General features: G+C 42.0%; 1 protein-coding gene across 1 annotated transcript in view; it reads left to right on the top strand.

The window, feature by feature from the left end:
• Positions 1-27,567, top strand: part of nf2a (NF2, moesin-ezrin-radixin like (MERLIN) tumor suppressor a) — a 37,848-nt gene extending 10,281 nt beyond the window's left edge. Inside the window, exons 6-17 of the mRNA XM_080466776.1 lie at positions 9,529-9,597; positions 9,716-9,798; positions 11,526-11,601; positions 12,428-12,562; positions 13,642-13,716; positions 13,897-14,010; positions 16,261-16,383; positions 16,652-16,869; positions 19,909-20,014; positions 22,529-22,647; positions 23,400-23,559; positions 27,441-27,567. Of these exons, the coding sequence (XP_080322902.1) occupies positions 9,529-9,597; positions 9,716-9,798; positions 11,526-11,601; positions 12,428-12,562; positions 13,642-13,716; positions 13,897-14,010; positions 16,261-16,383; positions 16,652-16,869; positions 19,909-20,014; positions 22,529-22,647; positions 23,400-23,559; positions 27,441-27,491 (1,329 nt within the window). The 3' untranslated portion in view covers positions 27,492-27,567. The remainder of the gene's footprint in view (positions 1-9,528; positions 9,598-9,715; positions 9,799-11,525; positions 11,602-12,427; positions 12,563-13,641; positions 13,717-13,896; positions 14,011-16,260; positions 16,384-16,651; positions 16,870-19,908; positions 20,015-22,528; positions 22,648-23,399; positions 23,560-27,440) is intronic.
• The last annotated feature ends 355 nt before the right edge of the window (positions 27,568-27,922 follow it).

Genomic DNA, 27,922 nt, shown 5'->3' with positions numbered 1-27,922 from the left:
GTTTTGATCAGTTAATGAATTGCAGATATAATCCAGAGTACAAAAAGACCCTTTGAAATGAGAGGTGTATTTTCAAAATATAGGCCGTTGTTGATTTCATGGTACATCAAATATCATTTGAATATAGCTGACAATATTTAAAAAAAGAAAGGAAACTTAAATAAAACTCAAGAAAAATTGTGGCAGGCATGGATTACCTCGATTCACTTTGTTGAAAACATTGATATAATATTTTGAGTTGACACTGTTTACTTTCACTTTTATATCTTAGGGCTTGACTTAAATAATTTCCCCACATAAATCTGCCCTCTGCCTCAAAAAAACCATGAATCCTGCAGCTCTGCATTCCCCAAAAAAAGAACCTGAAGAGCACATTCATCCGTCACTTGCTGCTATTTAGAGTTGCTATAAAATAAAAAAAAATTCATGAAGTGCCTCACATGAAACGCTTCAAATCACATTCCAGGAGCCAAAGTGCTCTGGAAAGATCATCTTTGCTTAAGCGGCATCTTCTGGTTGGAGCTGCCACATCGCACTTCTAAGGGCAGCAGAAGAAAATATAAAAATCTGAGCAGCGAAAAATGTCACCGTCTTATTTCCTTAATATGCGATCACAGTGGCTGCTGAAGATGCGTGGTGCCATTGAATGGTTTTGAATCTGTGGCTGGACTGATAGTTGCCCTTTGAGGGATGTGATAGCCCCCCTGTAAAGTGCCATTGAAAGAGAAAGTGGTTGTACGTGTGGCAGTTTCCATGAGGCGAGCACTGGATGGAAAGGGGAGATTAGTGCAACAGCTGTGAGACAAAAGTAACAGATTAGTGAGTACATCAGATACTCACTTGTGATTATCACAGCCATTGACTTATTAACAAGGTGATGGTTACAAGTCGCTGAGCACAGGTGCAGATATCCGGACGATATGGAGCCAGTAAAGATCATTAAAACATGATGAGTGTGACCTCCTATAGTGACTGCAGTGGCTCTGATTGCCTGCTGGTTCTGAGGGAGATGTGATTGAAATCTGTGCAGGTAATCGTCGCTGCTCTCTGCTAAACTATCCGTGCCTGTTTATTGTAATATCAATTTCCTGTCATGATGTCCAGTCTAGATCAAAGCTGACCTTTTGAGACTGGCTTTTGCCAAGACTGTGTTTATACTGCTGTGATTGTTACTCAGTTGGACTTTTTCTCCAATACGTCAGGTAATTTCTATATCGCTTTTCTTATTTTTTTTTTCTTTTTCAGTAAATATTGTGCTTGTTGTTAGCTGGTAAGACGTCACGTACAAGCATGAGACAATATGAAAAAGGACATTTTGTATTTAGTTTTTCTGTTGATGTAAGTTAAAAGAAAGAAAAAGATTTCCTCTGGCGTTTTGGCAAGTATTAGTTAGCACTCTCATCCACGAGCAATGTTGGATTTTTTATTGATTTATTTTTTGCTTGAGGGTCTTTCTGTGTGGCGCTTGCATGTTCTTCCTATGCATGCCATGCATTTTCGAAAAACATGCATTTTGGGCAAATTTCAGACTGAGAGTGTGTGTGTGTGTGTGTGAGGTTGTTTTGAAATGACAACCTGTCCAAAGTCCAGCCTTTCGATAAGGTGATACAGAAGATGGATTGATGAATGTACAATGGTGATATGCGAGGTACAGTTGGCAGAGGTTCAAGATTTGATACCTCTGTTCTGAAACTGATTCAAAAAGTGACATTTTTACTATTTTAACAGAAGCTCAAAGCATTGTTCAAAATGAATGTATTCTCTCCAAAATTCTTTTTCTAAAACTCGGTGCAAGTGACAGCTGGAGCTCAGTACAGACGAGACACGTTTACCAGGAGTCGATGTCTTCACACTGCACCACCGACATAATGACTGATGTACACTGTGTACGTATTTACAGTGTCTGGTGCCTTGAGATGTGTAACCACTGTGCCTGATCACACCTGAGTTTTAAAACCAACAGTCTTTGACAGACGGGCACCCTGAAGTAAATTAACTTTTTAAACAGCTTGGAAAAGAAGCAGACCACTGTGTCGGTCCAAAAGCACTAAAAAGATCAGGCCCTTAGATTTTGGCAAGATGATCCGACGAAATTTCAGCCAGAAGAACGACAGAGTCTAAAGTTCATAAGAAAGGCGTCTCAGTCTGGAAAGGTAATGATCTTGAAATAACTTTTGGTGAAAAAGTTGCTCTACTGTGGAAAAAAGAATCTGTAGTGTAAATTTCAAAGTGTTGATTTATGTACTTTAATTCATGTTTGATGCAAAAAGACGTTTCCAAGAACCCCAAGATATAATCACAGGATCTGCAGGCAGCTCGTATAACTGATGGCATAACCACAATCATAGATATTGCATATATCTGACCAAACAAGGCTTTAATCATTTGCTCCTCATATATAGCCTCTGATTGGAGATCTATTTTATTAGTGTGTACTTACTGTGGGGGTGCACTTACGTTAGAGATGCAAATAGATAAAAAAAAAAAAAGAAAGCATTTGTGCATATTTAGTGGTTGATGGTTCTTAATTGATCTATTTCCCTATGTTTTACATGGATTTGTTGGAGCATTGAGTTTGCTGTTCTACAGTATATAAACTGCAATCTGCTGCATATGAGTCTCTTTGTTTGAGTGTTTAATGAAGGAGTTACCTGTATCCTATGGAAGTCACTCCACAGGAAAAAAAAAATCTCCCTTAATAAACCTCAAGCGATCTCAGCCGTTTTGGTTGAGGGAGCACATCTTTTCTGAAATCCCCCCAGTAAAACGCTCGTAAGGCTGAGGTGCAGCATTTTCTGACAGGCTGACAGGGTCCAGTGAGACCGGAGCTCTACCTCAAAGATTTGCCCGAGAGCCCTCCGAGACTCACAGTTTACCCCCCCCCCCCCCCCCCCAATTTAACAAAGGTTAAAAAATACCGTGTGGATCAAGAGAAATCTGCAAATCAGCCTCAGCCTCGTGTTCTCTGGTGTCGGCACCTTCAATCTCAAAGCTGCAGAAAATATGCCGCCGCAATCTGTTTCCATTTAATCAGCAGTCCACTTTGATCACAGTCAATGTAAGTAAATTGGCATTGTGAGGAGGAAACAGGTACTTGTTTAGGAGTGCAGCTGCCGAGAGGTTTTTGGTTGACTTTTCTCTGCTCCTCTCATCACAAGCTTTTTTTTTTTTCTTTTTTTTTTTCCTCGTTCCTGCAGCATCGCCAACGATGTAGAGTTTAATACGCACTGGGATCTACTTTGGTGCCCTGGCTCATCTTTAATCATGATTATGCGGGCCTGAAGACGGCAATAAGAAGAGAGTAAAAATGCATTCCGAGACAGCTTTACTGTTCCAAGGGGATTATTTTAAAGATAAAAGTGAGTCACGGTTCTGTTCAGGTGGAGATACATGGCTTGTGTGTGTGAGCAGTTGTCGATTATTAGACATAAAGTGCAGTTTCATTCAGAGAAGAAGCTGTGGGACATGATAAAATACACTTCATTACTTACAACTACTCTGTAAATGAAGGCTTCATCAGCCATTGTACTAGTAGAGGTACTTCTGTGTGTTTTAACTGAATCCCTGACAACTGTTTATTGAAGAAAATTACTATTGTTCCTACACTTAGGTTTAAATTTATGTGTTCTTGGGCATCCAACTAGAACCATCTCCTCCTTTACTAACTATTCAGGCAGGGATTTTTAACACTGGTTTATTAAAAAAAGATGTCTTCTAATATCAAAACTTTCAAATGATCATCCCATGTCCACAAGTATCAGGCACAGTTCAGAAAATAATACGGATACAGTTGATATTCTCAATCAGCAATGCTGAATAATGATCATGATTAGAAATAATGATCTGCATTTGTATCATTGCATATCTACCTAATTAAGAGCGAAAAACAATTTTCACATGTGTCCTGCTGTAAACACTTCAGACTTGTACATTTCCACTTATATGTGGCACTTGTCAATGGATGGTCAGTCTATAGAAATACAGATTTTAGTGCATGTATTTGATGTTCTCTCAGACAGTGCCAATTTATTTGTGATAAACTCAAGCGACCCACAACATTGACATTATAATTGTATGTTTACATAAAATAGCAATGCATCTGTCAATCAGATTAGAATTAAAGGTACTAGATTATTTGTCAGTGATTGTAGACTGTCTTGTGAGAAATGTTTTATCTACACCTGTGACACTTCAGCTCGGCTGTTCTTTTGAAGTGTGCGGTGCCCTCATGCTAAGATCGAAACGGCTCTTTCATCCCCTCAGAAGAAAGGCTGCGGGATCCCCTTTGAGTCTTTGAAAGACTTTAAAAAGATCTATAAATGATCTAAAGTCAAGCAGTTCAAGGAAAATTATCCACAAGTGGTTGCTGGTTTGAGACGACTCGGGAGTTCACCGTGAACTAGAGAAGTAAATTAACTCAATTAACGCAAACTGAGACCCTTGTGTGTACAGTTATCTCCTTATCTCTGTCACCATTAACAGAATATGATATAATCAAAACAAATTTTTGTTTTTTGGGGTAAACACATTCTGGGAAAAATAGTGTTTGTATGTGAATTTGCATACAGTCCAATTTCATCTCAATTGTGCTGGATCGTTGAAATAGTGCCATAATAACCTTTAAATTTAAACTTTAGAGTTTTTATTGGTTGTACAGTGAACTGTCAACTAAGCTTCTCCCATAGCTGCTGAATTATGCACGTTCTTGCAAAGTCACCCTGGCAGTTTGGTTTTCAGACTGATACTAGATTGCCTGCAACGATTTTGCTAGCTTTCATGGCAGCTTCCCCAATATCTCAACTCGGGTTGAGTTGCTCTCGATGCTCTTCAGAAATTTGCCCGGTGGTTTGGCGGGCTGGATTGGAGCCTCTTGCTGCCTTGTTTCGGCCCACGAGCCTTATGTTTGTCATATGTAGGGACAAATAATGTTTTACAAATTAATGTGTATGTCTTTGTTCTGCTGTCATTGTGGGACCCAAACCTCCGTTGGGTGGAAATTAAAGTCCCCAGTGTTTTACATGTGGTTAAAGTCTGATATGGATGAGAGGATGACGAGGTCTTAGGGAGCAGATTTGGGATTGAGACTATGTCTGTGACTTCTTCTGCCTGAGTAGTTGAAACTTTTAAGGTTAAGCGTTTGTGGTTTAGCTTTGCCCTAACCATCACTACAGTGACGGTTAACTCCGGTAAGGAAATGTAACATGTTAATTGGAAGGCCTCACTGTGTCTGTGTGTCTGTGTGTCTGTGTGTCTGTGTGTGTGTGTGTGTGTGTGTGTGTGTGTGTGTGTGTGTGTGTGTGTGTGTGTGTGTGTGTGTGTGTGTGTGTGTGTGTGTGTGTGTGTGTGTGTGTGTGTGTGTGTGTGTGTGTGTGTGTAACTTGCAAATTAAAAAACTTTGCATGGAAGAGTGATCAAAACTTTCTGCAAGTCAAGAGTCAAAGTGGTTATACTTATGCAAACTGTTTCTGAAAACTTTTCTGCTGAACCATTATACTCCTTTTTTTTTTTTTTTTCGTGCAATGCATACACTTACCTCTTTTTTTTTTATTCGTGAATATACTTGTTGAAAAACTGATTGTACATTTCGGTCACCTTTAGCTATTGGCAGCTCTTCAAAGAGAATCAAATGTTCGCTTATGCGTGACAAGAAAACTGTTTGGATGGAAGGTCGTTAATTTTTCATGACTCTGTGTCAGCCAAGAGTTCAGCTTCTGTAGGTCTGCAGAGGTTTCACTGTGAACTGTTTTGTATTCTGAGCAGGTGCCACGCTACAAGGAGGTGTTGACAGGGAATTTCAAGAAACAGACACTGTGGAAAAATGCAGAGGGAGTCACTTTGGCACCGAGGTTAGACTGAGGTCACCTCCTTTGTCCAGCTGAGTAGAGAGGGTATGACAAGCTAACAGGCATGAATGACAACAGATGGCAGAGGTGGATTTCAGCAAGACTCGTACCGTCACTCAATTTTCGATAGTTTCCGATGTTTATCTTAATTGACCTCTTCTCAAGATCATTTCACCTTCACAAACAGGAAAAAAAGGAGTTTATTGTTTTGCACATTTTCTGTTTGGACCTCATAGTGTCATTCCTCTTCTATAACTGATTTGTTTCCTGCTGGACCTAGTCTCAGCTGGCATTAACCCAGGGTTGTCAAACATAAGGCCCGTGACCCAAAACTGACGTGCAAGAGGCTTCTTAACGGCCCACCAAACCACCAAGCAAATTGTCAAAATTTCAAATAAAACTTAGATTTGTTTTAAAACAAATTACTTAAGTAGTGGACACGATGACACTGAGACCCGAGCTTAGATATTGGCGATGCTGCCATGAAAGCCAGCAACCCAAAATGTGTATTACCCTCAAAGTCACAGCATGGTTAATACATTTCACTGTATTTTGCACCAGAAGGTTTCATTAAAATTGGCTCCATGTTGAGATTGTAGTAATTTTTGATAGTATTTGTTTGGTTTTGTGACAATATAGACATTTCAATCATGTATGCTCTGGCACAACAAAGAAAACTTTTAAGTTTAAATTTAAATGTTGTTATGGCACAATTTTACTGGTCTGGCCTACTGAAGATGAAATGGGACTGGATGTGACCCTTGTAAACAGAACTTAAATGTCTAGGAACCAGCCAGAGCAACTATATGAGGAGTATATGTCAACAGAATGGAACAAGACTGCTGCTTGGACAAGCACATCAGTTCGAATGATCCAAGAGGTGTATCAGATCACTTGTAGTTTGTACAACAGAAATTAGTTTGTCACCTGCTGTAGTGCACATGACTAACAATGAATACATGAAGTACATGCACATTTGAACAATTATGCAAGTGCACTACATGTGAACAGCATGCTGTCCAAAGATGCAGGCTGTGGGATTTAATACATGTTCTAGGTAAGGCATGGGGCTGTAAATTAAATTTTCTTCGCCTGTGTGAGAATTACATTTCCACCCTGACTTCAGCGGGGGCTCTGTTGCTCTTAATATATCCATTAGTCAGCAATGGCCTATGAGATTCCGATGATAGTTTTTAATTAAAATTATTGACATGAGGCTATCCTTTGAGAATCGATTGCCGCTGTCAGTTTGGGGTTGTCTGAAAATAATTGGAAGAAGGGAAGGTAGACAATCGGAAATTATGCGGAAGCACCGTCCCTGGCAAAATGCCACCCCGTCTCTCCCCGAGCTTGAATCCCAGCGGTGCCTTAATACCACAGTAAGTATATGTGTCATCAATTATGAAGCAGTTAAAAACAAACAGGTGACGAACCCAGGGAGGCAAGGACGGGGGAAACCGAGAGTCGCGGGCCTAATTAAATGGCCCCCAGCTTCTCCAGTCTGTTATCCACTGCTCGAGTGTTCCGGGTTCTGCGGGCTCTGTTGAGCTTATTAAATTCAGGCTGGTTCACTACAGTTTGGAGACTGCTGTGCTCAGCCATACAATCCAAGATATACTCATAATATAAGGCTGAATTAAATAAGCACAACAAAGACAAGAAAACCGATTTAGAAATCGTTTGGTTTTGGTCCACAGATCTGACTTTGTTACGGCATGCGGAACATGTCCTTGCTTCAGGGCTTAATGATGTGTTCCCTTTCACACACAATGTAACGTCACATCGAAACGCGTGGTTTTGATTTCAGTCCCACCCACCCCATCCCAAGTCTTTGTTGCATGTGTGATTTCCTTCTCTTCCTGGTAATTGACCCACTGAAGGTGACACAGCACTGAATTTTTTAGGGCAATTACAGTGACACTTGAGCAGCACCGCAAGGTTGTGTAGCTGTCTCATGCTTGAGATAGGATGTCAGATTTTTGGAGTACGCCCTCAGTAGCAGGAACAGGTTTATATACCAGTTTTCCACCCAAAAAAACAAAGTCTTTGTGCCATGGCAGGCTCCCCAAATTTTTGGTGCCAAGCTCTCAAAAGCAAGTACAAATGGTTTTTTTTCCCCCCCACATATAATTTTTGCATCGAGTTTCATGCATATTCTGTGTTGGCGCTGCCACTTTTCACTGTGAGCCTCTGAAAGCTATTCACCAAAACAATGCTCTATAAAAAGATACAATCCAATAGAAGAATAAGCATTACAGCATCTACAAATTTGTGTTGAGTTGGAAATTACCACTCATCATATGACAGAGACAGATGATAGGTAGTAAATGACAGGTGACTTCACTTGGCGTAGCCACCACTATAATAATAAAATCATAACATCACTTTTCCATCTTTCAGATTTAGATTTAGATTTTGGTGTCTGAATTGAGCCACAGGGATTTTCCAGCACTTGCAGCTTCTGGTTGAGCCTCTTGTGCATGTGAGACGGTTATTTGGTAAGAGAGTATTTACTGAAGATTTGAGGATTGTTTACTGATCGACTTTAATTTGGCCAGTGTATTGATGCCCGTGATGCATTTAGGTTCATCTTCAAATTTGAATGTCTATTGATGCAAGTGCATATGTTTAACAAATGCATGCATTGTGTTCAATAAATGTGTAATCTGTCATCTTTACTAAAGCATCTGGCATTCAGGGAATATCTGGAAATGTATAGAAATATTGGTGAATAGCATTGCATAACTTGTTTATAGATTGTATGATGCATGGCATCAAAGAAAATTTATAAAATAACGCTCCACTCACCACCTTTGCATTGTTAACCTGTGGGAAAGACTTCTGGTTTTGGTATGTCGTTGCTTGAAATGAAATTCTCATAGTTTGAACTGTAAGTCATAATGGAGCACAAGTAATGGAGAGACTGCTCTCAGTTAAGATTGACAAATAAGGAAAAACAAGCCCAGGGAATGACGATAGTGACCTTTTGCAAAGGCAAAGTATAATCATACTTGTTTATTCTGTGTTGTGCACTTAGGAGTTGCCAAGTCTTCATAAATTACTCAACAATATTTACCAGATCTGAGCCTTTCCTTGTGTTTTAGTCCTATATAAAATTCTGAAGTGTCTTTTTCTGGCACATTTGTCACATGACCAACCCACTTTTAGTGTTCGAAATTTTTTTTAAATATTTTTTATCTTCTAACATGAACAGTAAAATAACTAAATGCAAATGACTGACACGTCTAGATTGAAGAAAACTGGCACAGATGCAAGTAAATGTTAACCTACTTCCATACAGCTCATATGTTTAATTCATATTCTTCCCCGGTTTTACAGAATCCCACAGGTAAATCACCCAGTCATGCCCAGTCCTTCGATATCGCTTTTCAAACATGTATGATGTGATTTGTCTGTGACGATGTGTGCCTCGGCCCTCCCAGATATTCCTAATAGCATCATCTCCGCCGTCTCCTAACAACTGGGCCACAGAGTATGCTGCAGTGTACATTAATAGCCTGATGACAGACCAGCCTTCATTCGTTTTCCTACAGTCGATGTAGTTCCATCTTGCAAACAGCTCCCCTGAGAGGCATTGCCTTCCCTGTTATTGGACGGAAGGTGAATAGTGGCCTTTACTCGGGACTCATTTTAATCATTTTGGCACTTTCCCCCTATTTTACAGTACGGAGACTACGATCCCGATGTTCACAAACCCGGATTTTTGGCAGAGGAGGAACTGCTGCCAAAAAGGGTGAGTGACTATTGCCAGTCACAACCAATAAGGGACATACTCGTCTTATTATTTAGCATTAAATGTGGCATCCTGTACTTCATTTGTGAATGTTTCTCTCTCCCTGGCTCCGTTTCAGGTGATCAACTTATACCAGATGACTGCAGAAATGTGGGAGGAGAGGATCACGGCTTGCTACGCAGAGCACAGAGGCAGGACGAGGTAAAAAACTGCTGCACTCAACTGGACGACCGTGAAGTTTCCACCTTCATCAGCACTATTAAACTTCGGAGTTCAGATAGGATGTGCTCGAAACTCACAGTTGTGTGCAGCACTGAAGTTCTGGCGGTCATTGAAATTCAAAAGGAGTCGCTTGAAAGTAGTTGCTGATGGAAAAGTCTTCACCATTAGATAGCCATTACAGACTTAAACATTTAGCATGACAGTACCAGGTGGAACAAGGATGATCACATCTTATGACGCATCAATTTAATGTATGCGAATGCATCGTCTCTCACACTGATGGAGCTATTGTGGAGATAACATTGACGTCAGCATTTTGTGCTTTACACTTTGCTTCACCACTAAACTGAGTGGAAAATGAAATGGGCCATAGTGTGAGGGACGCGGTAGTGTTTTAAAAGTCTGCGGGTAGGGATTTTGGGGCCTGAAAGTGAGTCGTAAAAAGGCCAGAACCTCAGCATTTGGGAAAGTAATAACTGAGTCACTGGTGCTGATCAATATCCCTTTTAACCCCGGCAACCGTCACACCTTTAGCATTTTAATTGTTTTGGGAGTGCAGCAGAGCAGCGGAGGCACAGAAGGGCGATTACTGGCTTTCTGGTGTTTGTAGAAAATGAGTGTGAGCTCAAACACAAGTCCACATTATGATACAGTGAATTAACAACCACTATCATTTTTCTGATACTTTTCTGTGCGAACTGCATATTTATATCAGTAGCAGGACATGAATTGTAGATACTATAAAAGCAAGAAAAAATAATCCATGTTCAGACTTCCAACCCGAGGCAGCACTGATGGAATGAGCTGCATTTCCAGCATTTGAACAAAATTGATTTTTTTTTTGTTGTTTCTTGTTTTAATCGCACTGTGCAGTGACATTGGGTGTTTTGAAAGTCACTGAAAATAAAATGTATTATTATTACCAAAGTAATACTGGGTGTCCAAACTCGGAGGTCCGCAACTGACGAGGAAATGCAGGGACAACATGAAAGTAGCCGACTTGCACAACGCGTCTTTCTGCTCTTTCAAAGAGCCAAACTCTTCTTTACTAGTGCTTCTTTGAAGCACTAGTAAAGAAGAGGGTTTTTTTTTTTTCTGATTCACTCTCACGTCGGAGTGTTTTCAGGGTCCAGCCTATTTAAGATTTGTATACTTGGCGTAACGCTCGCCTTTTTCTTTAAACTTTGATGAAGCTTAAATTATCAATTTCCCCAACCACCCCTATCAAACAGCCTCTTATTAAAAGTTTTACATCACAGCATGTCCCGATTTATCCTCAGCAATTCAAAGTCCACTGAAATTCTTTTTTATGCTTTCTGGGATGGCCATGAAATCACAACAGATCTGCCAAGGCACTGCAGAAAGAGGGGGGGGGGGCAGGAAATGAGATTTGGTGCGTTTGTTTTCTCTCACACATTTGCTGCATTTTCGAGTCTCGCAGTCATCAGAATCAGTCTTGTTCTGAATCAGGCATGACCTCTAAAGCCTGTTATACCACTATAGTTGCACTTTGAGCCTACGTTTTCACTCTCGCAGGAGCTGCAAGTTTTTATAGATCACACAATGCGACAGATGCTACACACAAAAGCAGAGGAAACAAGCTCTGATCTCCTTTTCCCCTCCACTTCTGCACTTCCCACCCTTCCCTCCCTCCCTTGAATTCCTTCCCATCTTCTTCCCCACTCTCTCTCTCTCTCTTTGAACAGGGATGAAGCTGAGATGGAGTACTTAAAAATAGCTCAGGACCTGGACATGTATGGCGTCAATTACTTTTTAATCAGGGTGAGCAAATGTTTCTTCATTACATCATTACACTACAAGCCAATGTGTGATAATGGGAGGCATGTGAGTTCTGAAATAATGCAGTGGCAATAGCAGCCTGACGCACCTGTTTTTGTTGTTCTTTGATCTTTTATTTTTCTAAGCAGGCAAATAGGTGACTGCTCTTTGGAGATGGATTTTTTCTTTGCACTTAAACCAGGGGTGTCAAATTCTTTCGAGTTAATGGGCCACATGCTGTTCAAAAAATATTTTTGCATTTCAGTCCTCAGAGGACCTGACAAAGCATCAGCTGAAGATTTAAACCTCAGTACATATTGTTGTGGCTTATATATGTGTTTATGTGCTTGCCATATCCCCGTTTTTAGACGATTCAATTTTGAGGTAGCTCACCTCAATTGTTGCCTCACTGACCTCTTGGCTCGTCTCTGTTGTTTTATGTCAGCTACTCTTTCTAGTAAATATATATTCTTGACACCACTGGCCTGAACAAACCTGTTGCAGCTCTTAAACTGAAATTCACTCAAGGTGGCTACGGTTTTGATGATTGTGCCCTCTAAAGAGCTAAGACATCGTAAAATTCTTCCAAAGAGTAAAACCTGACTTGAATAATTCAATTCTCACATTATTCTTCAAGTAAACAAGCACAGACTGCTCATTCGCCCCAAATCCGGTTTTGTTCTGCTCTATTCTAAACAAATAGCCACTGCTGTCAAATACAGGTAGAAATGAATGTTGGCTGCAGGCGTGGTTGCACAGATGCTTGCTGGACTCCTTTAAGCCGTCAGACAGCGGAAAAGCATTGTTTACTCTGCTGCCATGCTTTTAGAATAAAAAGGGAACCGATCTTCTCCTGGGAGTGGACGCCTTGGGACTGCACATCTACGAGCCGGACAACAGGCTGACGCCCAAATGCTCCTTCCCCTGGAACGAGATCCGCAACATTTCCTACAGCGACAAGGAGGTGAGAGAATCTGCCGCTCAACCAGTTCATCTTCAATGTCAAAGAAAAACTGTTGATACAATAAGTGAAACCATACATAAAAATATGTATTTTTAAAACATTTGATAGCTTACGAATTGTTAGAATTAGTGTGGTCATATTTAGAATGTCACATGTGATCAAACATGGTGACGGCAAATCCCAACCACGGGGTCAAACATAGAGCCAAACTGAGATTCAGGTACTCATTGATATTTTGTCACATGACTTCATAAGCACATATCTTTCTGTAACTCAAACACACGCCGGTTTCTATACTGTGCTTTGTAAACGTTTCTTAAAAATCAGCCTCCATTACCCTGTGGAGGAGTGTTGCAGAAAAGCCAAAGAAGAAAAAACACTGCGCTAATAGAACAGGAAGTGCAAGAAATGGGAACACTGTCCATGTTCTACATGGATATGGGCATGCTTCCCATGTTGTCATGGATACATGACACTTCAACAAAAAAAACATACCGCCTACAAAGTATTAATATCACATTTTGGTGCGTACGAACTGCACACCTGCTTCACTAACATGAGAAAGCAACCAGAGTCAAATCAAGGTTACTGAACTCCAAAAAAGAGCACACAGTGCAAGTATATTTAGGCAATTCAAAGTTTTTATTTAATTTTTTCTGTTTTACAAGCAGATAATTGAAGTGTAAAGAATACCACATGGTTAAGAACACTCATATTTTATTGTGGATTATTCATACATGTTTCGGGCATATTGCTGCGATTCAATTTTAAGATGCACTCATAACTAGGCACATTGATATATGATTGTAGAATAGTATGAAATAAGATGTACCAAATGTATTTTGTATCTGTCACTCTGGCAGTGCGCCTGTCTGGTTTAAAGAAAAGGCCGGAATATCACGCTCTTAGACCTGATCAATCATAACACAAAGATCGATGACATGGAAATCATAAAGTGGGATGTGTAATTCTAGTTTTTGGGATAAAGAACAAGATATGCTCTTTTTCTGTCACTATTTTTTTTCTTTCGATTTCTTTTCTTCTTTCTTAAATCTTCCATTCTTGGTCCTGCTTTTTAGTTTACCATCAAACCTTTGGACAAGAAAACAAATGTTTTCAAGTTCAACTCTTCACGGCTGAGAGTCAACAAGTTGGTGAGTTTCTTTTTCTGTAATTGTGAGTTGTTTTGGTGCCATCCAGCAATTCTGCTGTCACACTTGCCAATTTAGCCATCGGGAACACATTCTTGTCAGACATGTCATTTTGAAGACAAATAAGTAAAACTGATGGCATTGCATTACTGTTTTGACACTAGTTTATTTTCTGCTCCGTAGATCCTCCAGCTGTGTATCGGGAACCACGACTTGTTCATGCGCCGACGGCGGGTGGACTCACTTGAAGTGCAGCAGATGAAGGCTCAAGCCAGAGAAGAGAGGGCCAGGAAACAGGTACCGATGCTGGACAAACAGTGAAGTGGGGGGTATCCTGTCAAGTTTTCCTCCACATGATACGTCCGCAAGATATAAATGCGGGCGTTTGGCAGAGCAGTCACATGTTAGCAGGGTGATCAGGAGGGGGCTCCACACAGCCCTGGATCTTGACGGTCTGTGGCCTGTGGGTGAGGACGTCCAGGACCCAGTTGCAGAGGGAGGGTCTCAGTCTGAATGCTGCAAATCTATGTTGTTATGTCATTGTCAATTAGGCTGATAAAATGCCGGGAGTTGATTTGAGGTGTGGTGCTTGCATTTGGATGATTTTGCTGTGAAGACAACATGCGGTCAAAGGAGCTCTAGGTGCAGTTGATACAAGCCATCCTTAAGCTGCGAAAATGGGGAAAAGAAAAAAAAACATCAGAGAAATTGTTTCAATATTAAGAGTGGCAAAATCTACAGTTTGGTTCAACCCGGGAAAGAAAGAAAGCATTGGTGAATTCGGCCACACAAAACGATGGGCTGTCCAAGGAAGACAACAGTGGTGGATGATTGCAGAATCCTTTATATGGTGATAACAAACCCATTCACAACAGCCAACCAGGCGAGCAACACACTCCTGGAGGTAGGTGTATTCACTTCTACCACAAATAGTAGACTGCATGAAGCTAAATCCATAGGGTTCACTGCAAGGTTTCAGGCAATCATTGCCAGCAAAGGGTTTTCATTCTACAGGTCAATTGTGTCTCTTTAATTCCAACCAAAATGGGCCGGGCAATAGTCACTGAGGCCTGTCGCTGTGGAGCTCTTGGGGATGGGGGATGATGGTGGCAGACTTGAGGCAGGTTTGAACGACTGCCTGTGAGTGGGAGGTGTTGTAGACATGTCAACACCTTAGACAGCTGATGAGCACAGTCCTTCAATACCCGCCAAGGGATGTTATCGGCTTTGTGGTGGATGACCTCTGTAGGGTCCTGCTCACTTCTGCCGGGGTCATGCTGAGGGGCGTCTCATCTGGTGATGGAGTAAGCCTGGTGCTGGGGGAAGTGCTGGGGTCCTCAAAGTGTGCAAAGAACCTGTTGAGAGTGTCAGACAGAGCGGGGACTCTTGGGCATCGTGCATCCCTGGTGTTGTAGTCTGTGATCCTCTCGATGCCCTTTCACATGCTCCTGTGTTGTTGGTGGCAAAATGACTGTGAATTTTCTGGGCATATGTGCCTTTGGTCCTCCTGATGCCTGCAACCAGCTCTCTCCGGGCCGCTCTGAGACCTGAGACCTGAGCCCTGAGCCCTGAGCCCTGAGCCCTGAGCTCTGAGCCCTGATGCATCACCTGCCCTGAAGGCTGAAAATTCACAAGTTCTTCCTTTATTTCCAGCATTCAGGCTGAAAGCGTCTCAAATTCAAATGCACAATGCTGCATCGATTGCTACCACAATGTTTACCTGCTGCTGAACGCTGTTGCTCATGTGCATCTCTAAGCAGAGAGAGATAGCAAGGGAGAAAGGGAAATGCATCACTCATGTCGCAAAAGAAGCCTGGTGACATTTGTGAATAATAACATCCGTTGCAGCTATGCTCTTTGTTGACAATATGGACAGTTGCACCCTGATGAAATTAATATCTTGGTTTGCAGAATCTGTGGGAAAAAATACAGTTTGGTAACCAAAATATCTTCTTTTCTTTTTTTTTCAATTCAGCATAGTTGGCTAAAAGGAATTAAATAGTTTTTTTTCCTCAGAGGTTAAATAATTCTCCAGCCAACAGGCACCAGTGTAACTGGATGTTAGTGTACCACCTTCCCCACTTTTAAAACACAAAACCTTTTTCTTCCCCCCCCCCCCCCCCCCCCCCCTTTTAATTTTTTCTGCCAAATAAGCACATATCTCAGTCACACACCACTCAGATGGATGAAAATACATTTACTGGCACAAAAAACATTTCCAACAGCCACTCTCATTGAGTTTCGTACTTCAGTGGCACATGCTTTCATGTGTGCTGCAGCACTCTACACTAAGAAATTATACACGCTTTTATTTGAATGCAAGTGATTTATTTCCGACAAATGCCCCTCTCCTATCCAAGCATGATGAGTCCATGAGATGCAGCCGCTTTGTGCTTTTCTTCTCCCCGCTCCAAATTGTGCTTTATTCATTGTATTTTTCATCCTTTTTTCCATCCTTTGTCAGACATGTTGCCTCTTCTCTTTGTCCGCATTTTCAGTCATTGTTCCTCTTCTCTTTGACCGCGCTCCAATGTCTGTGTCATTCAGGTGGAGAGACAGCGTCTGCAAAGGGAAAAGCAACTGCGCGAAGAGGCCGAGCGAGCCAGGGACGAGCTGGAGAGGAGGCTCATTCAGCTGCAGGACGAGGCTCACATGGCCAATGACGCGTTGGTGAGATTCAGTTCCATCTCAAATCCACAATTTCGTTGACTGTGCCACACACAGTACGTGGCCGTGTTTCAAAATAACTGAATTCAAGCTTCTCTCAATGTTATCTTCTGAAAGTGCTTCCTTCTTCCAGCCTCCATTATACTTTGTTTATATGCAAATCACCCCTACTACTTTTGTTCAGTTTTTCTCTGTGTCCTCTCCCATTCTAAAGAAATCCTTCATATTTTCGTCCCTCCTTGCATTCACCCTCCTCCTGCTCCCTCTGCAGCTGCGGTCTGAGCAGACGGCAGATCTGCTGGCTGAGAAGGCGCAGATCGCGGAGGAGGAGGCCAAGCTGCTGGCCCAGAAAGCAGCCGAGGCTGAGACGGAGATGCAGCGCATCAAAGTGACCGCCATTCGGGGACAGGAGGAGCGGCGGGTGATGGAGCAGAAGATGCTGGACACAGAGATGTTAGCCCTTAAGATGGCCGAAGAGTCCGAAAGGAGGTGGGGAGAGACAAAGAGGAGGAGTGAATGGATGCGGAGATGTGGTGATTGTAAATGGTGTAGTTTGGGCTGCTTTGTGAGTTTCTCTCAGCAAGCAGCTTTCGTAATAACAGCCTTTCTTTTCTCCTCTCACTTGCATGCTTTTAGCTTTAAAGGGAACCAACTGTGCTCATTTTCAGCTTTTTGAGTAATATTGTTAGATTTCCCTAACAGCTTGTTTGTTAAAAATGTCCTTATTCACCCTCTGTTCTATTTTCTTTAACCCTTCTGCACCCATCTCAGCTGATCAAAACATGAGCTTTCAATTTCCAGTAAGTTTGTTTTTTCAACAGCTGTAAACATGCTAGGATTGAGTGTAATTTAACACCAGCTTCATTGTCTTTCCTGCTGCAGCTATTCCCAGGTGCTACGTTCATATTAACAACAAAATGCTTATTGTTTGTATATGCAACAGTATACAGTCTATTCTCTGCCCACTAAGACAGAAATTGGTTCCTTTTGCTTGTTGTAAAGACCCAAAATTGTCATCCTTCATACCAGAGAGCCAAACTGTGGCAGACGTCCGTTAATCCCATTTTGGGAGAAGGGCTTGACAAAATAAAATACACTCTGTTTGTGAATATATACAATATATCAACATGCATGTGACATTGTTAAACAGTAAAGTTATATCTGTCTAAGGTATGTTTACAATGACCTTCCTGCAGTATCGAGTAGCAGGTCCAATACTGTGCGCAGGTATTTGTAACAATGCTAAGGCACAATTCCATCTAGTATGCAAAAACTTTACATCAGGGGTGTAACACATTTTAGCTCAGAGGCCACACCTGTAAAATAGTGCCATTATAACATTTAAATCTAATCTTTAAAGTTTTTCTGAGTTGTGGCGCAGAGTACATGTGATAAAAGTGTTTTTATTTTTGCAAAAGCAAACAATTACAATGTACAAACCACAACATAAAGCAAGTTTCAATGATTGGTGCAAAATACAGTGAAATGTCAAAAAACTAAAAAAGCTCACCCTGACCGCATGATTTGGAGTCAGCTTTCATGGCAGCATCACTGATATCTTAGCTGAGGTCTCAGTGTTGTGTTGTGTTGACTTATATGACATTTAAAAAAAACAAAAAAAAAACAACTATATTTTCATTGAGTTTTTTCAACAATTTGCTTGGTGGTTTGACGGCCAGATTGGAGCCTCTTGTGGGTCAGTTTTGGCCCACAGGCCTTATGTTTGACACCCCTGTTTTATATCAACTAGCATCAATCTCTGAGCAGAACAGCAAATTGGTGAAAGAACAGCAAAGTCAGCTGTGTTTTTGATTGGTGCTCTGAACCTGTATTAGCAATCAAAGCAATTACAGCATTAATGCACTTGTATCTGCAACCTTTTTCTTTTTCTTTTTTACAATGCTTGTGTGTTCAAGAGTGGAAATTCCACATGAAAGACGTAGCCCAATTCATGCATCCATATATTGTATCCCACTTCACTCACTTCGCTGGACACTAAAATCAGTCCCCTGGTACCCTGGATGAGTCCCTAGTCCATCACAGGGCAAACAACCACACGCACATTTACACCTACAGGCATTTAGAGTCACCAATTAACATCGAAAGTATGTTTTTGGACTGCTGGAGTGAACTGGAGTACCTGGAGAAAACGCACACAAAAGGAGAACTTTGAAGCTCCACACAGAAAAGTTCAGACTCTGCCCCACAACATTGCTAAGAGTCAATACAGCAAACAGCTTGCAGTGAAAGATATAGTTAGTAACAATAATACAGCGATATTAAAGTTATTGTATTAACTAACACCACAACACTTCAGACCGCAGTGTTAGCAATGTTTTCATCAGTCACTTATCGAAAGATGGCAGTATAACTGACATTAATTAAAATGAAAATTACTTAATTAAGTTGTCTTACACACACATTTAGGCAGGTCCTAAATAAGTTCCCACATTGTTTTATCCGGCACCAAACATTCCGTTCACATCAGCTGCAGAGGGGCCAGTCGACAATACTCCCGGCACTCGGTTGAGTAAATGGCTCCATCAAAAGAATAACGACTTCAGGCTTGTTTAAAATCATTTAATTTTGCAGGCTTTGTTCTGGCGCTGCAGCTGGAAGCAGGTCACATCCACCTTGCTGCAATCGAGTAGGAAAAACTAAAAGCAGTAAAGGTTTTTGTTCACCAGCTCTCTTCTTTTAGGAGTTGAATTGTAGGCAGAATTATTGATTTTTTTTATTTTTTTTTCATGCACCCAACAGTCTCTCCGAGAACAACCTCAAGAGTTTGTGTTTTCATCCGTGCTTGTGAAGCAATTTTTTGCTTCATAAGCACGGAATGCCTCATTTTCATTTTTATACCTCCTGGAGTGGATCGAATCAATCGAACCAAGTACAATATCCACACTTCACTTTTTATTTCTTTGGGGGTCAGACTGAAAACCATTCGAGTCCCAGTCTCATTATCACCCTGTGAAGCTTGATACACGCCAATCAAATTGAGTTCCATAACGACAGACTTTACACACAGAGAATATCACTCCAGAGAGTCTACTTCACTGTTTATTAGATAGTCATTCCAAATCGGCACCATTAGCCACTTGCCGGTGACGGCAATTTATGGATGAGCACTTTTCTGCACCAGAGAAAAATTTAAAAACCCTGTGCCACTCAAAGTGGAAATGACTACGTCCACTCGAAGCCTGGAGGCTCGAAGCTCCCCCACATCACCGGCAGAACTGCTGAGCATTCAGGAACATAATCAAAAGAAATGTAATCACGGGCATATAGCGCTCCCACTCCTGTGTGCACGCTCGACGCTGAAATAATGGAGTCAGACATTAGTGTCTACTGAGGTCGCGCATTGATCACCACAGTAATAACAAAGTGACATTCCTGTTCCGCCGAGTGTCGACGCACAGATTATGTAAGATAGCTTTGGATTCAATTTAGATCATTTGGTTTCTTTGGAAGGACCGAGGGGTGAATTAACATATTAAGTCTGCCTCTCTATGTCTGTGTGTCCCTCAGGGCCAAGGAGGCTGAGCAGCTGATGCAGGACCTGCAGGAAGCCAGGGATTCGGAGCGCAGGGCCAAGCACAAGCTGCTGGAGATTACCAGCAGGACCGTCTACACGGTAAATGGCCCCGGGCGCCGATATTTATAACAGACATGCTGCTTCGCACATACGTATGAAGCACATTATCTAATCAGAGGAGTCAGAGAAAGTGGGCATAAGCACACACGTGTAGGCTGCAACACAAGATAATCATATACCTATGGACGAACATGGTTGCTCATTTTAGCTGTGCGAGCTTCAACCCTAACGCCAAAATAGTCCGAACTCCTACGGCTGCAGGATATTACCTAGGCTCATACAACTGACCAGAAACATGCTGTATATGAATCCCATAAGAGTTTGTTAATCAAAAGAAATCATCCAAAAGTGGGTCTGAACAAAGAAAAAGAGGGGTCATTGGCCTAATGTACCAACAGTTTCCCCTTCAAACAATTAACCCCCAAAGCACAGAGCACAGCAACAGAAAAAGCCTTTACGCTTTTATTTGCTCTGTAATTCCTTCACCTTACCGACTAAACTTAATCCTTTTTTCCCGTGCTGGGCTTTAACCAAAGATCAGAATCACTCGTTTGCATTGAGGTAGTTCCACACCTAAGAGAGAGAGGGAAAATAAAGTAAAAGGGAAGAAAGCAGATAACAAAGGCATTGTTGAAAATGGGAATCAAAAAGAAAATGTTGACATTTTTCCCCAATATTATCCTGGAAATAGAAGTTTATGATAGTTTGTGATCATTTGAAATTAGTTAGTAGCAATAAGTTTCAGAAAATTTGAGACAGGGATGTGTGTAGTGTCACTTCTCTCAACAACATGAAGAAAACTTAATCGGCTATATGATATCGTCCCACTCTTGCATGTCCATTGCTCAACAGTTAGGGTTGCCTTAGCTGTGTTCTCTAATTCAGAATTCATCTGGATTGCATCAGGTGTTTCACAGTTTAGCCATTGGGCTCATTACTCGGAAACAATGCTGCTGTAATAAGTGCAGTATGTAGTTTAGTGGGGAGTAAAGGCCTCTTGCACATATGATAATATAATTATTCTTTCAGCCCAAGCCAAGGCAGCTAATTATCTACTTTTTAAAAGAAGAATATATCATTTTCTTTTATGCATGGTTGGATTTTAATGTAGAACTGCATCATGCAGAGAACATTTCAGATTTGCTTTTTTGTCCGTGAAGTGGTTTCTCCAACATAATCAATCCGTGTCTTTAATGCAGTGCCTCCAAAGTGCTGGAAAGTCATAGTCATCCAATATTGGTTCACAGCTCTGCCCCTTGTGTTGACATAATACTCCTGATTCTGGCTCTTTTCGGGCTGGTCTGCACTGCACTCGATGAAATCCTCAAGTTCACTTTGTTATGACAAATATTCTTACACGGTTCCTTTCACTCAGTCTGATAAGAATAAGGGATTATGTCCTGTCTTTACCAGTGAGTCTCCTTGGTTGTTATTTTTGCGATTAATCACACAAATATTCCAGATTTTCCTCAATTGTTGGCAATAAATGTATTTAAATGCAGTGAAAATGTGCCACTTTTAACATTGAATAAGTTGTTTTTGTAATAAATTAAATTCAATATAGGCTTTATATTGTAATTTTTTATTCTTATTTTATGCAGCATCCTAAAATGGATCTAGATTTATACTGTACATTCATTAATTACATTTTTTTATTTTTCAAATACATTGGAGAAACATTAGAAAATGCTGGTCAAAATATTGAAAAGTAAACTAATGTCTTCAAATGCAATTGTGTGGACTATTCAGGACACACACACACACACACACACACACACACACACACACACACACACACACACACACACACACACACACACACACACACACACACACACTCTCACACCATTTTCTACCTTGCAAACACACACACAAAACTGGACACAGTTGCATAAGAGCAGGCAGTGTATGAGGCAGCCTACGGGAGAGCTCCCAACATGCTTAAAAGCCCACACATTACTCATTCATCTGCTTGCACACATGCACACACCAGCACATATTGGAATTCTTTCCAGTGACAGTTCTGCACTCTTATCAGCAATGAATGGAGATTCGAAAGACATGCAGGCTACCGCTGCAGTTCCACTATACACTTATCAGTTATATTTAGGGGTGGGGGGGTGTGTGTGTGTGGGGGGGGGGGGGGGTCTATTGACATGAACACACCATTACACAAGCGCACAATATTCTCCGTTCTCTATTTGCGTCGACCTCGGTCCGACTGCCCTCCATGCTCCGCCGCGCCATGTTTATGTCGACTGTTTCCGCGCTTCGGTTTGCATTCGCACGCTGTCCGACAGATTTACATTTATATTGTGTATTAGGTCGACTTTCTATCCAGCCAGCTCCCCGAGTCACGTGACCGCTGCAACTCAATGCATTTGCTCGAGAACTAGAAGCATGTTTGCGTGTCCATGTGGCCACATTTATGTCCTTAAACTCAACTCACATTTTTTTCCAGATTTGTCCTGATGTTTTCGTTTTCCGTTGCTGTGTTGCCCTATCCTCCATATCATCTCTCTGTTTTCGTCCCCGTCTCCTCCGCCATCACAGTCCTCAGCAACGGCGCCTGGCAGCATGCCTCCAGACCTGAGCTTCAGCAGGGAGAACCTCAGCTTCGACTTTAAAGACACGGACATGAAGCGTCTCTCCATGGAGATCGAGAAGGAGAAGTGAGTAGTCGGTGACATCCCCCGCATTTTGTGGCTGCGTCATGTTGTGTGATTTGCAGGTGTTCAGTCAGTTTATTTTTCATCAACTAAATGTAACTATTTGTGGTTGTCCTGAGAAACCCTTGAACGTTTCTTAGAAAGGCCTCCTATATACAACTTGGTGCACATGAATAAGCATCCCCAATGATTCGACCTTCTGTGTTGGTCTCCATGTCACCGCCAGCATTAGTATGTTATTGTTTTTTTTTTAAAGCTTTTGAGGTTAGTAATTTCAAAGTAAATGCAAGCGAGAAGCAGTACGACAAAAAAAAACAATATATAGTCTGTGAAAATTAAAAAATAAAAAAATAAATAAAATATTGACAAGCTGACAATAAAGTGTCAACATGTTGCACCTCTTCTATGTCGTCATGTTTTTTCTCAACATGCTCTTACAGCTAATTTCACCAAGTTCACCTAATTTCACAAGATTAAACAATATTTAGTGTAAATGTTGTCTGTTCTCAAAATGCCTGGAAATATGTTACTGAACTTGTTTGCCGGGTTAATAGCGCGAGTCACCTGGTTAAATAAAAATGGGGTTCGTTGATTGTTCCTGATAAGGAGAAAATATTAGTTGTGAGGTATTGAATGAGTCTTGAATATTTCATGTTATTACCATTAATTTGGTTAAACTACTAGTGGCATACTGCAGCAGAATCAATCGCGAGTAGAGAAACTGACATGAAGTTGTGGATTTGATTGTTGTGCAGGGTGGAGTACATGGAGAAGAGCAAGCACCTGCAGGAGCAGCTGAACGAGCTCAAGACCGAGATCGAAAGCCTGAAGCTGAAAGAGAGGGAGACGCCTCTGGACATCATCCACAACCAAAACACGGAGCAGGGAACCAGCAAGCAGAGCAGCTTTAAAAAGGTAACAACTCCAAAGTAAACAACATGAAGCATGAAGTAACTCAAAACTTAATTCATTTGATTACTGCTTTAGGCACTCTTGGCCTTCTCTCGATGAGCTTCATAGGGGAGTTACCGGAAATGGTTTTCCAACAGTCTTGAAGGAATTCCCAGACATTCTGAGAACTTATTGTCTGCTTTGTCTTCACTCTGCGGTCCATCTCGTCCCAAACCGTCTTATGTCAGGTGACTGTGGAGGCCAGGTCATCTGGCGTTGTGCGCCATCACTCTCCTTTTCGGTCAGTCTGCCCTCACACAGTCTGGAGGTGTGTTTGGCCTCACCGTTCTGTTGAAAGATAAATGATGGTCCAACTAAATACAAACCAGATGGGATGGCAGGATGCTGGGGCCGCCATGTTGCTTCAGTGTGGCTTCACTTTTGAATAAATCACCAACAGTGTCACCGGCAAAGTCCCCACCAAGCACCACCACCATCACACCTCCTTCTCCGTGCTTCAGGTGGGAACCTTTTAATGTAGAACCCACATCCGTTCACCTTTTCTGGGTCGACACAGCGGATGAAACCAAAGATCTCAAATTAGGACTCATCAAACTAAAGCACGGCCTCTCAAAGGTCTTCATGACTATCGGGGTGAGGGCCATTGGCGGATCATCATCTAGGCCTGTGGAGCTCTTGGTGATGGGGATGATGGTGGTAGACTTGGGACAGGTTGGAACAGCTGCCTGTGAGAGAAGAGTGTTCAGTCCTTCAATACCCGCCCAGGGACGTTATCAGGGCCTGCGGCTTTGCAGGGGTTGAACTTAAACGTAAAACATGTTTTGAGTTATTCACATTTCTTTGTTTTGTCCTTAATTCCATATGTGTTTATTGATAGTTTTGACGGGCAGATTAATATAATCTTGTGCCGTGTGACTGCCGTTATGAGATACAGATTGTAAAAATCGATAGAAATCCAGCGATCAAAGCCACACCACTACTGCCTGCGCCAAAGCAATAGTTTTGCGAAGGTGTAATGTTGGATCATGTCCACATTCTCTACTACCAAAATTAACTTTTTCCCTCCTAATATATGCCACTGTTCCATTCTTGGTTAAATCCTTTACTTATTTCCTGAAGGCACCAGCAGCTTACGGAGACGACATATAGGATGATGTTATTCTTGTGTTCTGAAGTACGTCATAGCAGACGTCATATCTGATCCCGGGGAGGGTGAGATACTGCAGTCAAAATTCACATTACAAGTAATAAACATACTAGACTACCACAGTCACAGTCTGTCGGTGTCTGAGTATCGCTTTGAGTTGCTATGAAATTTCGGCACCCAGAACATCAAACATTAGAGCGTCCTTGTGTCTCCACGTTACCAAATCTGATACGATCCGACCAGTTCGAGCCACTTAAGTTGGTAAAGTGTAAATATGGTCTGAATGTTGATCTCACCGGACCTTCCCAAGGAGAGCTGTCCGTCAGAATGTTGATACTCCTCTTTTGTCTAACACTCGCAGCTCACCTCATATTATTTCAGGGCGCCGCCGTATCGATTCTCAGAGCGCCGCCTAATAGCACCCGTCTCCACTTGGTCCCGAGATCATTTCTCAACCTTGAGCTTTGCCTCTGATGGAGCCCTCCGGGAGAGAGACTGTTCATTTTCATTCATGACCTCTAAAGTGATGAAAAGAAAAAAATACAAAATACCCAAAAAAAGCTCAACTCTGGGAAAAATCTGTTTGGTATTCGTCTGATACCAACTTCATCAGCGCTGGCTTTTTTTTTTTTTCTAACTTCAGCTGTGGTATGAAATCACAGAAAAAGCAGCACTCTCCTTTAGCTTGAGGGATATTCCATAATTGATTGGTCAGAGGCAATGGCATTGTATTAAAACTCCGATTCTATTTCCACTGTCCTCTGATGAACTGCAGATTAGACTCATTCTCCTTTATCTTCCCACACCAGTATCTCTCTCATTTCAGCACACTGAGTAAGCAGAAAGGCCCACCCCTCCTCCATTCTGTCTCTCACTGTAAAATATACTTGTTAAGGAAGCACTAATTGATTTTTGCTTGGCGATTAGACATTAGGAGTGACGGGGGAACCGTCTGGCATGCAACACGAGAAAAAAAAGGCAAGTTAAAAGTGTTTGCTTAAATGAACCAGTGGCGGGCCAGAGCAGGGGGCATGACACGGAGAAAAGGAAATGCAGAGTGAGAAAACAAGTCTGCTTTGCCAGAAGATGTTAAAAGTTCAGGAAGTGGTGAGGCTGAAAGTGGCAAATTAAAGAGAGGGAAAAAAAAAGTTCAAAGGAGTTTGAGGAAGTCGGAGAGAAGAAGGGCTGCAGAGGTTGTGTAAAGGGGGGGGGGATACGGGATAAAGCACAAGAACTCTGAGACCGTAAAACCCCGGGCAAAGCTCTTTTTTTTTTTTTCTTCTTTTTTTTTTAAGTCCCCCTCCATTCCTGATGAATGGACTTCCTCGTAACGTGGCCTAATGCCTTTTACTCCTAAAGTACAAGTTCTGCTCCATTTGCACCGAATGCCCGCAAGCAGAGCTCAACCTCCACCGTGAAATCACAAACGCTGCCGACTCGCCACGCGTCAGGTTTCCAAGAGGAAGCGCTCTTCATTCGGATCGCGGTGAAGCCGAGCAGGAAGTCTGCCACCTCGCCGCGCCAAACCTCGCAGGGGAAGGATTCCTCCTGGTGGAACGAGCTGTCGTGTCGCTCACAACGTCAACAAAGAGCTCTCTTGGTATTTACAGGCTGTGGGCACTTTTTGAAGAGCCGCCCGTCAGCGGGGGACAATCGGAGGTGATCGGTAAACATCAGGCTGTAAATCCATCTCACTCCCACACCTTATCCGTTCGGATTTGCTTCAGTCCCTCGATGTGCACTTTTTTCCAGAAATAACCTGGACTCTCCTCGCTCTGTCCTCCTTCATCCTCGCTCCAATATTAACTTTGGCAGCCGCTTTGATTCGCTTTAGCCTCGGGGCGTCGCAGAGAGGGGGGGGGGGGGGGGGGGGGGGAGAAAAGTTTGCAGAGCCAGTTTGAAGTCGTCCCTCTCTTATGCCGAGTCATCGGTTAGCCATTTTCAAAGGGTTAAAGCTGAAATTAATTCAACATCGGCTCATTTTGTCCCGTCCTGAAAACGTATTAATTCTATCTTTGACTGACTAATGGGAGATATGTCGCTCTGAGACTGACATTTGTTTCAGTTTAAGTCTAATAAAGCCGCATCAACGCTGTACGCCTCGCGTCAATGACGGCTTCATTACAAACCGAATAACCTTGGGCTCATGTTTGCAGTAAACACACTGAGGACGAGCCCATTATCCTCTTTTTATGATCACTTAGTCTTCTCATTTGTCAAGGGAACCCATTTAGATATTTCTCTCTCTCTTTCTTTTTTTTTTTTTTTTTTAATGTTTTTTAGACTTAATTTGGTTTTCTTCAGAGACACGACTGGATTAAACCTGTACAGTATTTGTGCACACGCATCCTTTTTCTAATTGTTGTTCCCATCATTACGCAGTGGAGACTTGGTAGGATTAATTGAAAGATGAACGATTCCCTGCAGCCATTTGTGTTAATTATTCGCCACAAAATGTTCCGTAAATCCAACCAAGAGTAAAGAATACATATAAAAGCCTCAGTCCCTTTTGAATTATTGGGTTATTGTGTGTTTAATTTCACTTGAAAGGACACCTGTTGGGTCTGTTGGAAGTTTAGCCATTATTACATTTGCGACAGACACTTTCTAGAATCCAGAACAGACCTGACAAGCTGCCGTTTCACTGTAAAGACGTCTGCTTCTGTAATGTTGCTGCTTCTGAAAGGCACAGGAAAATGAAAACCTCACCACGGTTCTGTCGTCATCCCTTCCACAGCTGACGCTGCAGAGCACCAAGTCCAGAGTGGCCTTCTTCGAGGAACTTTGAGCCGCGTTCGCGTGGACGTGCGGACCCCCAAGCTGCCAAGAACCTCCATCTGTGCCTTTACATTCCCCCGTTCGTGAAAAAAAATAAATAAATAAAATAGCGAACGCACCTCGAAGGCCTTTGGAGAAACTCGAACACTGTGGGACGTAAAGAGAAATGACCACTGCCTCAGTCGTGGAGGCACAAAACCGATGCTCCCGCACTAATGTGAGGCTCATGAAGAGTGTGTTTACAGTGAGAGTGTGTGTGATACGACACTTCCTCCAGGGATACTGAAGTGAGCTTGTGTGTGGGTGATTCAGTAACGACAAAAAAACAAAACTGACTGTTTTTCTTCCACTGTCTCATGAGACGGTGACTGTGGGGTGTTTACCAGTTATTAGACTACTCCGTGTTCCAAAAAAGCTGGGACGGCGTGTCAAAACAAAACT

Source organism: Lipophrys pholis (genome assembly GCF_963383615.2).
Source record: "Lipophrys pholis genome assembly, chromosome: 7".
Taxonomy (NCBI): Eukaryota; Metazoa; Chordata; class Actinopteri; order Blenniiformes; family Blenniidae; genus Lipophrys; species Lipophrys pholis.
This window is presented reverse-complemented; position numbering and strand designations above follow the sequence as displayed.